Source organism: Nothoprocta perdicaria, unplaced genomic scaffold (genome assembly GCF_003342845.1).
Source record: "Nothoprocta perdicaria isolate Ctin4 unplaced genomic scaffold, notPer1 scaffold_214, whole genome shotgun sequence".
NCBI lineage: Eukaryota > Metazoa > Chordata > Aves > Tinamiformes > Tinamidae > Nothoprocta > Nothoprocta perdicaria.
In genome coordinates this window covers 974,841-987,709 of record NW_020455360.1, presented here as the reverse complement: position 1 = coordinate 987,709, position 12,869 = coordinate 974,841, and the positions used below count along the sequence as shown (strand labels likewise).

Genomic DNA, 12,869 nt, shown 5'->3' with positions numbered 1-12,869 from the left:
AGGGTGGTCAAATACAGGCTTTTCCTTTGTCTCTTGTRCTTACAGATGTTCTCCAGGAAATCAGTTCACTGACTAAGAGAATTTAGTGCGGGGTGAGAGGRGCGATGGTCTCTAGAGTCGGTGAAGAATCCATAAAATAGCATGGAGCTGGAGGTCACAGGGGACTGTTGTGCTGGCATGAGGAGAGGAAAAGTTATTCTTGAAAATAACCTCCCTCGCAGTTAATGTGATACAGGAAAATATACTCTCAATACAAATGCTCTCTGATTTATTTATAAGTCAAGCAGGACCAGCTTAAGGGATTACTGTTGTCTTTTCATTTTCTCTCTTCCACTTACCTTACATATTATGCTCTCAGATGTGCTGGGTCCTCTTTAGCTATGTATTTCTTTAGTGCAGGTTTTTGTTACTGCACTCTCTATGCTAATATATTGATTTTTGTATATTTTTTGTAATCTGTTAAGGTTTGCTGATTTGTTTGTTTCTCCTTAGACTAAATTTAAGTGAATTTCAACTTTGCCTCAGCATTTGCCCCTCGAGCTGAGCTTTGAATTGCGAGATCTCAGTCYGGGACCAGACCTTTACAAAATCTTATACTTTTAATATTTATAGTCTTATAATGGCAGCCTAATTCAATAGGAATGTGTTGAAATGCTGTGAATTTAGATTTAACAAATATACCAGGCTTACTTTTATGAGTCWCTAACGTGAGAGTCAAATTACATATTCATCCCCCTCCAACAGCTGTGCTCTGTATTTCTGTCATTTAAAGCCCCTTACCCCCAAAACAGAATGGTAAAAAATGGTGGGATTAAAATTACTGGTGTCTCTACTGAATCCAAACTACARTATTTCTGTTACTTCTGCACAAGTGGAAGTACCAGATGGAGCTTTGTAAATACGCTCTCAAAGTATATATGGAGCCACAGTCTCCCTTTGAGTAACTCTTTGAGTTTAGTAGAAATACCCAAGCAGTACTGGCTAACGGCAAACTCTTTCTCAATCTGGTGACTTTATTGGTTTGCAATAATGTGATAAGGGGGAAAATATTTTTTATTACATATTTGTTGACAACAGCATTGATTCCCCCCCCCGCTCCTGCCCCACAGAAGTTAAGAGTCTTTGAGTCGCAAGTCACAAAATTGCTTGTTAATGCCAGCTCTGCAAAAGGAGAAATACAAAGCAATGCTCGTTTGAGGTTTTCAACTGTTTGACATCTACTGAAAGGAAGAATTARTAGAAGAATGACCATTTGTGTAGATGGTATCACCGAAAGATCATCTGATAAATCTGGGTAAACCTGGTAAATCTGGTTTAAGACGAGGTAGAGCACAACCTGTTCCTTTGGGCTTGGATGTTAGACAAAGAGCACTGCTTACAAGGGTGTGCAGTTCCGGCCATAACGTTTTATTATGTGCCTTGCTTTATTCTCACCTAGTCTACTAATGCTTGTCTTTGCAGAAAGTTGCAAGAAGCCATGTGCAAATTACCTTGACTTGCACATTAGAAGCAAAAGCAATAAACCCAGTCAAGGTTAGGAAATTGCTTTTGTAACGGGCAAAACCAGAAGTAGCCTTGCAAGAAGGGTTTTCATAAAATTGCAGCCCCGGAGGTATTTTGCCTTCACTAACAAGCGCAGTACCATCTTCCCAGTAATTGGGAGAGCTGGGACGGCGCAGACACGCGCTCCCTTGGAACCACCGTCTCATCAGTCATTCCGAGTGTGTTGTGAAAAGGTTACGCTGAAATAAAAGCTGTTGTGAGAACCAGCGTAACAGGGATTGGACGAGTGCAACCCCTGCACATCCTGAACAAGGCAGAAATACATCAGGAATCAAAATAAAGAGAGAAAATCGGGAATAGGCATGACTGCTTAGAATGAGTAATGGTTAAACAGGATTAACTACCGTCAGTCCGTGCTCACCTGGAGCACGGAAAGGTGGGAAGAGTGTCCAAAAGCCATCACTGCTGCACATTAATGGGGTTAGGGGACTGTTTTCTTTATTGGTTATCTTCTCTAACAACAGAAAAATGAGTGGAAAGCTGTTTCTATTAGTGCTGTCGCTTTAGTATTGATTGTAACTGTAATGGCACTTCAGTCTTCAGTTTCGGTTTTGTTGTTACACGGATAATACCTAATGGCTCTGTACCCGGGATGAAATTAGTATCTCCATTTCATCATCTCATTTCTCTTCTCATTAGAGATGGGGCTGAAATAAAATCTCCTTTAAGAGCTCTTAAAGAGCATTGGGGGAAGGATGTCCCTGCTGGGGATTCAGATGCCGATCCGGAGGTTGTCCTGAGCCACGGGCATCGTGGAGTCACTCGTGTGACTCCTTGGCACTGGGCAGCATTAAGGTGTGAGGTGCTGTGCTGCGGGGTGCCGCAAAGCTCCTGCCTCRAATACTGTATTCAGCCCTCCGCAGAAGGATGCAGTAAATGAGATGATTAGAAACAGGCAGCAGAAGCAGAGCGTTAAGAATAAAGATGAAGGAAATAAGGGCTGGTTATTTTGGAAGGAAAACAATGAGGAGGTGAGCAAAGTTACGTTTTTCCCACACTGTGAAAGTATATTTTTAGAAGAATGGGAACAGATTTTTACTAGCAGTTAGGAGCAGGGCAATCGATTTAATTTGTAGTGGGAAGAGTCTTAGGATTGAATACGAGGAGAAAGAGACAAGATGCAGAAGGATGGTTGTGGGATCTCCCTTTCGGGGCCTTTTTGCCCGGTTGGAAGGGCTTTTGTCAGGGAGATCTGCTTCGCCGGCCGGATCTGCTCGGCCTCCTGCTCCCAACGCCGGGGAATGGGGCTGGATTTAAAATATATAGGAAAAAAAAAAAAGGCTGCTTGGAAGTGTAATTAGAAACTAGGCCAAGCCTTGATCCYTCGCTTTGCTTTGAGGTCTTTATAGATAAGGAAAAAACCTTTTCTTGCACTTTAAAAGGCCTTCTGTTCCCCAAATGGAGACGTTTTCAGTGGCGTGAGGCAGCGAGCGCTCTGCAGGCTGGGTGCTCCTGCTCGGAGAGGAGGCTTGGGGAATCCTCTGTGGGCAGCAGTAAGTGCACATGCTTCTTTGCACTCCTCTTATCAGCACGTTGACTTTTGAACTGTTTTAGCACGGGTTTGTATTTTGATTAGGTCACTGAAGTCTTGCAAGGAATAAAAGTAGGGTAATTAATGTTTGACACACAGTCATGAGCACAGGACATCATTTCCTGCAGCATAGTCCTCCTGTGTTAGTCAGCAGCACAAGAGCAAACGCGGTTYGTGTGTCACCTGTTGAAGGGGGGGTCCTGTTTTGTAGATGTGGAGAGATCTGGGTGCCACCTCCAGGAGGGGAGAAGCGGCTCCGGATCCTCCCTTCTGCACGTGGCTCCGTGCGCAGGCGCCGCACGCGCTCCGGAGCGCCGCTCCGTTTGGCTCGTCCTCGTCCTCTGCGTGCTCCACATTCGACAGTTAAGGGCAGAAATAAAGCACAGGTTGGGTTCAGTACATAAATACACTTCTGTTATGAAGCAGCCCACGCTACTTGGGGCGATGTATAATTTTGGTTTGCACAGATCATTCTGAGCTGTAATTTATACAGACTCTAGTAATGGCAGAGTGTAAATTCAAGGGAGTCTCTTTCCTTAACTTATGATTATTCGTCCTAAATYGTGCCCTGTCACAGAAAGCTTTAATGCTTCGCAGACAGGAGAGCTGACTGATAACACTGGAGCTGCTGCACGGCGTTGAGCTGGAGCGGCCACGGTGCTCGACGCCTGCGAGGGAGGGCCCCCTCAGCCCTTCAACACGGGCAAGGCCATCTGATCTGCTATAGCTACAGAAGAGAAACACAGACCTCATCAAAAGGTCCTAATCACGCAGTAGTAATACCAAGGTAAACTGGAATTTTTTCCCTGGCTCTCAGGAAGGCCATTTAGGAGCATTTTTGAGTAAGAGGCAGACTTGAAGTATTTTGCCCTTCTGATTTTTCTCTGGCGTGCTGGGAACTGGCTGCTCCAGCCTGCAGGGAATCTTGCAGCCTTTTGACTCTTGGTTGCCGTTTCAGATTTGGCTAAGGTAACCAAGAAGATAAGATAACCAAGAAGATAACCAAAAGTTGCATTCTGAACAGCACTTTGATGACCTGTGGAAGCACTTAGGAGTCTTGCTGGGCTCATGCATGTGATATTGGTAGGATAGTGTTTAGTTTCTTTTGCCTTTGTGCAATATCAAGTATTTATTAAATCTGGGGACTTCAGTCTCCAAGACAATTGGTTGACATTATACAATTCATATATAATTGTATTTTTACTGTTATGTGTTTACATTCATAAGTCTTGACAGTGCTACTTTCCATTGGTAACACACTGTCCCTCTAACAGTGCAAGTTTTGGAAATGTTAATTTCAGCATTTTCCAATTTCATAGCAAGAGCTGTGGCCTAAAGGTGGCACCACCAGCACTTCCTGAAGAAGTAAAGATCTTCCTCCTTTAAGTAAAATTGCCTAGAAAATGCATTTTTCAAATTTGTTTTATTTGCGCATGGCAGTGCTGAACGGGCAGTTTAAGCTATAGTGTATATCCCATTTAGGGAGGCTTGAATGCTTGTGAAGAATGGGAGCATGAACAAGATGAGGGCGAGGAGGAGGACACCCCGCCGCCCAGGGTGTCTGACGCGCTGTCTGACACAGCGCTTTTCTGAACAGCCAGCGTGAAAGACTTAATCTGCCATGACACTATATAGTTCTTAACTGTGTACGTACATAAAAGATATATATAAAAGTTAAAAAGGAAGTTTTCCTTTTAGGGAAAGGCCAATTTACAGCTGGCCCCACTTGAGTTCCTGAGGAGAAGGAGGAAAGGGAGAGGTGCACAGAAAAGCCACCGTACACTTATATTTAGGGCTAGTCCAAGACTTGAACTCCTTCATAGTATAGATGTGTAGAACTAGGGCTGACTTTTACTAACCTCCTGTGCCTTATTAATCTGACCCTGCTTTTCTTCGGCAYGAGCTAAAAAAAGGTCTAACTTCATCTGAACAAAGCGACTCCCCACCTTGGCTCTGCAGTCGGCACCTCTTGCCGCGTTAAACCAGCCCATTCCCAAGGCTGAACCCTGCCGGATCAAAGCGCGCACTCAACCTCGCCGCCCCGCGCGCTCCCATTGCAGCGAGTAGCACCAAGGTCGACACGCAGAGGTGAACGTGCCCCCGTCTGCGCGGGGCGATAATTTCGATCAGCAAATGCCTTAGAAGGGCGCCCGTGACAGCGGCTGCCCAGCACTGCTTGCCCAGGTTGGAGCTGCCATCGTTGCGACAGTGCAAATAATTCTTAAGGACAATAATTATGGTGCTAATTTAGCCATCAACAAGGTATTTCTGGACAGAAATGAACTACAGCCATGCAAGGCAGGTACAAGCAYATACCGAGGCTCTTGACAGATGATGGAAGGCAGTTAATTAAGGTGCTGTGCTCTAACGAGCTCCCGTTTGTCGTCGGAGCCCAGCTTGCCCAGCTGCCCGCGCGCTGCGGACGTGGCGGCTGTTCCCTGCACTGCCTGGGAACCAGTTCCCTGGACTGGTTGGTCCCTTYCAACCTTGAACATTCTGTGATTCCTGATCAGATAGTCGGCRCTGACCCCTTCACATCTCCTATTGATTGCTTGTGTCCTGCTGAAGCATCACAGGAACCTGAGAGAAGAATGAGAAATAAAAGGAGCTGGATAAACAAGTTAATGTTGAGTAAGCTTTACTCCGAGTTTAGCACACCTCAGCTGCTGTTCTCACTGCGATTGCAGCCTGCCTGGATTAGGTTGTGGTTTTCATTTTATAATAMGCATACAGGGAAGGCTACTTGGCACTTACTGACGTGATAACTGTTTGTGTGCTGTAAGGGGGCTTTGCAAGGTCTGCTCAGTAAGGCGTTTTCCATTATTTGTGTTCTGTGCTGGAATGAGGATACCCACCAAGAAGTTGTATATAAAAAAAAAAAAAGGAAATAGAATTAACAAATCTAGAATTCTTACGTTGTGTCTGTTTTCTTCTCTCAGATCTGTAAGAGCAGAGCTAAGGAGTCGCAGCAGTATTACCACAGCTTGTCCATCCGGCAGAGTCTGGCCATCAACTTCAACATCCAGCAGGACTGCGGCCATTTCCTTGCTGAGGTGCCCGTTCGCCTCCTCCCGTGGGAGGACAGCGACGCTCCGGAGGAGGAGGAAGAGCGGAAGGAGGAGGAGGAGGAACCTGAGCGGAAGAGCGGGGAGCCCCCTTCCGACACAGAGGCCTCTCCGAAAGACGGCTCAAGCCGCCAGGGGACCATCAGCAAGCAGCGCAGCCGTGTCGTGGTCATCACGCGGGAGGTCCCGTACTTAACGGTGGCCGACTTCGTGCGGGAATCTGCGCCTCGCCATGCAAAATGCCCGGATTTATATGAGAGGCAGGTGTGCCTGCTCCTTCTGCAGCTRTGTTTGGGCCTGGAGCACCTGAAGCCCTATCACATCACACACTGTGATCTGCGGCTGGAGAACCTGCTGCTGGTTCATTCCAGACCAGGGGGCAGCTCTCTGAACTCCGAGTCTGTGGAGCCCAGTCCCAGCAGTGCCTGCCCAGCCAGGCTGATCGTGAGCAATTTCTCCCAGGCCAAGCAGAAGAGCCATATGGTGGATCCTGAGGTCCTCCGGGATCAGTCCCGCCTGGCTCCAGAAATCATCACCGCAACGCAGTACAAAAAGTGTGATGAGTTCCAGACTGGCATCCTCATCTATGAAATGCTGCACTTACCCAACCCCTTTGATGAGAATCCCGAGCTGAAGGAGAAGGAGTATACCCGCGCTGACCTCCCCAAGATCCCTTGCCGTTCCCTCTATTCCCAAGGGCTCCAACAGCTTGCCAGCTGCCTGCTGAATCCCAACCCTTCAGAGAGGATCCTCATATCAGAAGCCAAGGGAATCCTCCAGTGTTTGCTGTGGGGTCCACGCGAGGACTTGTTTCACGCGCTGCGCACATCGTCCAACCCGGCCCGCAGGGATGCCGTGCTCCAGAACTGGCTGGACATCAAACGGACRCTGCTGATGATCAAGTTTGCAGAGAAGTCCATGGACAGGGACTGTGGAGTTTTTCTCGAAGACTGGCTTTGTTGTCAGTACCTGGCGTTTGCCACTACGGACTCCCTGCACCGCATTGTGAGAATCATGCAGCAGCACTAGTTTGGGGAACCTGTTGCTTTTCATGAAGCCCCCTGCTCCCCCAGCCATCACTCCAGCCTGCCTTCGGGCTCACACTTCCTACAAGTGGTTTCTTTTTTTTAAAAAAAAAAAAAAAAAAAAARAAAGCCTAGATTTGAAAGTCAGCAACCCTGAGCAAATAGGTTCTAATTGGAAACCCTGCATCCCATGTCTGATGCAATCAAAACTTTGCTTTCTGCCAGGCTTAGTTTCACACTACATTTGGATCGGACCTTTTGTGACCTGATTAATATGTGGTCGGTAAGGAGAGCAAACCTTAGCAGATATCAGTTTGTCTCAAAAAGGAGGARCAGACTCCCCTCCGCTTCTGGATGGTTTCTGTCATTTCTGTATGTAGCACTGGTGACAGCCGATGGCAGTGACCCCCAGCAGAGATGGATTAATTGTTCAGTGGGAAGTGATGGTCCCCCACGGTGCAGGCCACCAAGCCCCCCGTTGCTTTCATTCCGCATCCCACGCCAACCTTTCCCTCCGCTTAGTCGGTCACCCCTAGCTGGGCTGGACTCCTCTTTTTCCTGCCCTCATGCAGARGGATTGGGATCTTTGTAACTCTTCAGGCCTCCTGTCTCCCCCCAGCGTGGTCRTTCTGCTGACTGTGGCCACTGTCAGTAAGTTAAGATACGGTCAGTTAAGATACTTACGGCAGTTAGTATCTCTGCTCTGCCCTCCTCCCCCTCTCTCTGCCTCTTACTGCCTCCCCGTAGCCTTTCTAACCGTGGATCCTTGATTTCAAYGATCCTGCCTTAAGCGAGGGGCAATGGTCTGATTAAGTTCTCCACATTAAAAAGCACGGGATGCACGTGTCCCATTCCCATCTGTCCTCCCATTCCCTGTGTTCCCAGGCCCGGTGGCTGATGTGCTGTGGTGATAACTGCTACTTATGAGAACAGTCGGCGCCTGGCGGATAGCGGGAATCCGCCTCCCCTCGTGGAAGGCACTAGAGCCCGATCCGCAGGGCGGACAGGACATACCCTTCCCTGGGAGGCACGCTGTGAGCTGGGCAACAGCAGCACCTCTCCTCTCTCSTTGGGGTTTGCTCTGTCGCTCGTGCTGTCTTGCAGAGCGCGGCGGCCCCGGCACGGCTGGGTGTTGGCACGAGGCCGAAGCGCCCGGCGCCCTCCGGCAGCTCTCCGAGGGGTAACAGCAGGGGGCAAGAACACTGGTTTTCAGCTAGCGAGGGGGCTGTTTAGTTTGGCAGCGGCAACTAACGGTGTCGTGATCCAGTTTTCCTGCGGCTCCGTTTGCCTGCTTCTCTCCCTGGTGTACCCAGTGTTTTCCAGCGTCTCGTAGCCAGCAGCCCGAACACGGCGCGTTGTCGAGATAGCTCCGGGCACGCTGCACGCGGGGGCTGCAAGAGGAGTATTAAAGAGGCGGCAGTTTTGCCAATTCACACGGAAGGAGCCCCTGGCTCCGCAGGGCAGCCGCAGCSCCGGGAGCCGCGCGCCGGCCCGCGGCCCTTGCTCGGCACGGCCGGGCTCCGGAAGCCTCCCCAAGCCCCAAAGAACGCGGAGTGTGGACACGGCGGGAAAAAGTGGCCCCAAATATCCTGACCCGGGCGATGGACAGCAGACAGCCCTCGTTAGGAGCCTGTGCTTCTCTCCTATGGATCTATGTGCAATTCTTGTATGTATTTTTTAAAGCTGTACATTACAGTGTTCACTTTACACACCAGCCTTTACCTGATGCTAGATCTGCAGCCCCTTCCTGTACTTTCCTGGCACATAAATGCGCAGATATCCGTGTGTTCTTTTTTTTTTTTTTTTTTCCTTGAATGATGTTTCATTTTAATTGTTAAAACTGTGAGGAATCGATTCACTTCAGCCTTGAACAAATAGCCACTTTATACAGCATATGCATGCTTGRACCAGATGCGTGGACACTGAACAAACAGTCCTGCAGGCTTGAGGTCAGCAGAAGTAGCTCTGGATGCACCATCTACTCGGAGGTGGGAAAATGTCTCTATTAGTCTTCTCTGGCATCTATCAGAGCTAAGCTGAATAGTATATAGAAGCCTACATCGATTGTGCAGTAGAATATAGGCTGTTTTTGTGACCTTTCTAGAGATTTTTTGAAGCTTCTGATTATTATTCTGTTGTTTGATTCACCTGTATCAGTGAAGGATCAGGCAAGGATAAGAATAATATATTTTAATGTGATATGTATTTTTTTTCTTTTTGGCAAAAAAAGTTAGGATGTTGGCATTGATTAAAAAAAAAAAGAAAAAAAAAAAAAAAAGAGGAGAGTGCATTGAAAGTCCAAGTGCAATGTGTGTAGCTGAGGTACTTCCACTACATCAGGAAAGAGAGTTTCTACACCAACGCTGAGCAGCTTGCGCAGATGCCCTTGCCAGGTTCCCTGCTTTCGGCGGAGGGGTCGCGGAGCTCTCGGTGCCGCTCGCGTGTCCGCGCTCGCAGTGTGGAATCCTGAGTGGTTTGCAACCCGCCGCATTTAACGCAGCTGGTCCAAAGCGTTTGTATCTCTAGCTATCTAATTTCAGTTTGTATTTTTGTGATGAACCAATACTCATTCTAGCTCTGCAGTATAATCAAGCATGGATAGATGTTCACTACCAATCTCTTTCTTGTGCAGCACTGGTAAACTTTAGCAATTTGTAGTGTTGTGTGTGTGCGTGTGTGTGGTTTGGGTTTTTGATTTTTTTTCTTTAAAAAAGAATGGTCAACAAAGTCGAACAAAACCTGGCCTGAGCTATTGCTGGGAGCGTCAGGCTGGCTCTGCAGACTTGCCCATATCCGCTGATTGTAACCGTGCCCGCGGTGGCCCTGCCTGCTGGCAGCAGGTCGTGCCAGGTAAGCACCCGAGAATGTATGCGCCAAACTGATTGTAAACACCTCCTGCGAATGCTACAGCATAATTGCTAAGCAAAAGGAAAAAAACCCACTCCCTCTGCTCCTGGGCTCCTGYGTTTAGCAGGAACCGAGCCGTCCCTGTGCACGGGTGACGCGCAGGGGCAGGTTTGGAGTAGCGTAGCACTTTCAGCTGAGCTCGAGAATAGGAAGAGCTGCAAATCTAAGATAACAGTATTGACTGTAAATATATATTTTTCTATTAATAAAAGCTGCCATTCAAATATTTTTAACATGAACTCTACAGATTTTTCCAGTGCAAAGTAATTTCTGGAAAATCAGACGCTTGCTTGAAGAATTACGAGTGGTTTCTGATCCTTTTAGAGCCATTAAAATCTCTCTGCTGTGACAGAGAGAGCACAGTGATGGGATTCACAATGTTTAGTGCCTTGTCAAAAACCCCAAACGACCTTGGTCAGTCGGTGGGAATCCTTTTCTCCCGGTCCCAGCCCGAGATGTGGCGCTGCCCGCGCTGAGCCGCGAGGGGCTCTTGCCGGGACCCGCAGCGGTGTGTGCACCTCGCSTGGGCTGAGGGCGTCTCTGCCACGAGATTTCTTTCTGGAGATTCAGTTTTGCAACCAAGTTGCTTGGAGTACAGCTTAGCTTCCAGCAAGGAGCCAAATTTGGCTTTGGAATTTGGAAGGTTTCAGATTTGGAAGGGAGGTGTCACAGGTAAGAAGCGGGTGGCTCTCGCCCCACCACAGCAGCACCCACAAAGCCTATTGCTCTGACAATCCACTGCAGGGACTGCCTCGGCAGGGCGAATTGCAAACCTGGGAGCCCGGCCCCGCGGGAAACACTTCCCGAGAGGTTTCGGGAGGCATCCTTGCCTCTGTATGTCATAACCAGTGAATCAGCAATTCCAACTTATCTTTCAAGCCTCAGATTTGATCCAGTCTATGCATAATCCAGGTGAATGTAAAGAGAATCTGCTAGTAAAAACTTGCCCAGAAATCTTCAGGAATAAAGGGGTCCAGGATTTTACTCTGGAGCCTCTGGAGTGCCAGATAAGAAAGGCAGGGCCTCCTTTTAAACTTCAGACGTGGTGAAGTCTGTAACTCAGGCTGGAATATTTTATTGCCAGGCTGCAGACAAGAATGCAGGGAGCACTACAGAAATGTTCTACCTTTTAGGCTCCACATGTGCCACAAGTACCCACAGGATACGAATGGATCATCTTGATGGAGTAACACGGGCATTCCAGCGTATTGGAGAGGAGGATTTACTGTTGGTGTAAACCAGACCAGTGCTGGCGATCAGCCATTGCAGCCTCGTGCTCAAACTAGAGGTCCCATAGCTCAGCATGTAAAATCAGTGTTTGTTGCTGAATGAAAATGTCTCCACATCTCAGTTATTGTGCTGAGAAGCCCCACCCAATTAATAGAGTTTTTTTTCATTTTTAACAAAATGTTAATAAACTGTTAAGTAGTCCACAGCCATATGCAAATATAAATTAGTCTTGTTTTTTATTTTTTCATGTTTTTTCTGAGGAAATATTTATCAGGCGAACTGCATTGAATCATATAATGCACTTCCCTGTGTCCCCCAAATAAAAACCATGCATAAGCAGGTTGCTTCGCTGAGGACCCAGCTTGAAAGCATTATTTACTCTATAACGGGCCACCAATTTTCCCCAAATTAGTGGAGGTTCTGTGGTTTCTGTTCAGACTCCTGAAGCCTGACAGGGCCCACTCAGGTCCTGTTACTCACCCGGAGGCAGCCTGAGCAGCGGGATGGTTTGAGCAGACCCCGAATGTAAACGTAGTGATTCCCYGGGCGCCTCCTTGCGCTGGGGCCGCGCTCCACGCTCCGCTTCCAGCACAAGCCGGGGCGCCGSGAGGCCCCAGTACTCACCGTACCTTCACACGAGCGTTTTGCCACTCGACCGAATGTGAGAATTTGGGTTGTACTTCAGGCAATGAAGATTTTTTTTTTTCCTTAAATCCAAGGGGAAGATTTCAGGGATTTAGAAGAAGCTGATTTTTTTTTTATATGGAAGAAATATATGTTCATATATATGCATTTTATATGTGTGTATATGAAGCTTTGTATCCCAAAACTATTCTTTGCCCCCTTTTGTTGAAAATATATATATTATATACTGTATATATAATATATAATATATATTATATACTGTATATATAATATATATTTAAGGTTGTGTAAAGTTGAACATAGTAGTTTCATAAAACAAATTGCACCTCTTCCAAAAGGACTTGAAACCTTATTTCTTTATCCTTTGGCTTGTTGGTGTTTGAAGGTTTTGCAGTTGGAATCCTTGGGTTTTTTTCTTTTAAATCTTAATTATGCTGAGCATTTAAGAATATCTTCTTGTTTTGAATAAAAGGGGAAAATTATTTTAAAATTAGGGATTCCGAAATTGATGGTCTTTTATAAACGGGATTTCTTTAAAAACCCTTGGAAAAAAAAAAGGGTTTTTTTTTTTTTTTTGCTTGTTGATCTCAACTCCATTTTCGGTGGGTAATTTGTATTTGAAATTCCTGATTGCGTTGCTTTATCTGGTGCTTCATGTTGATATTTACACATTTTTATATGAATACGTATATAAACTCCAAGCCTTCCTTTGTGATCAGGGGCAGTGACACTCTGGTTTGCTGTGGTACTTTGCTGTGTACTCCGTGGCATTCATGTTAGCGTGTAAATAAACTAGTTTTATTACACTGACCGTCCGGTTGGCGACTCTCCTCTSTTCCTCTCCCGCCGGGCCCCTTCCTGGGGACGGTGCAGGAGCTTTTGCCGCAGGGCCGGCCGCTGCAC

The 12,869-nt window shown here is 47.1% G+C and overlaps 1 protein-coding gene across 2 annotated transcripts in view; it reads left to right on the top strand.

Moving 5' to 3' along the window:
• Positions 1 to 7,282, top strand: part of PEAK1 (pseudopodium enriched atypical kinase 1) — an 80,703-nt gene extending 73,421 nt beyond the window's left edge. For both annotated transcript variants that reach the window (XM_026038641.1, XM_026038642.1), the window contains one exon: positions 6,034 to 7,282. In XM_026038641.1, coding sequence (XP_025894426.1) covers positions 6,034 to 7,188 — 1,155 coding nt within the window. In that variant the 3' untranslated portion in view covers positions 7,189 to 7,282. The remainder of the gene's footprint in view (positions 1 to 6,033) is intronic.
• Positions 7,283 to 12,869: the final 5,587 nt, after the last annotated feature.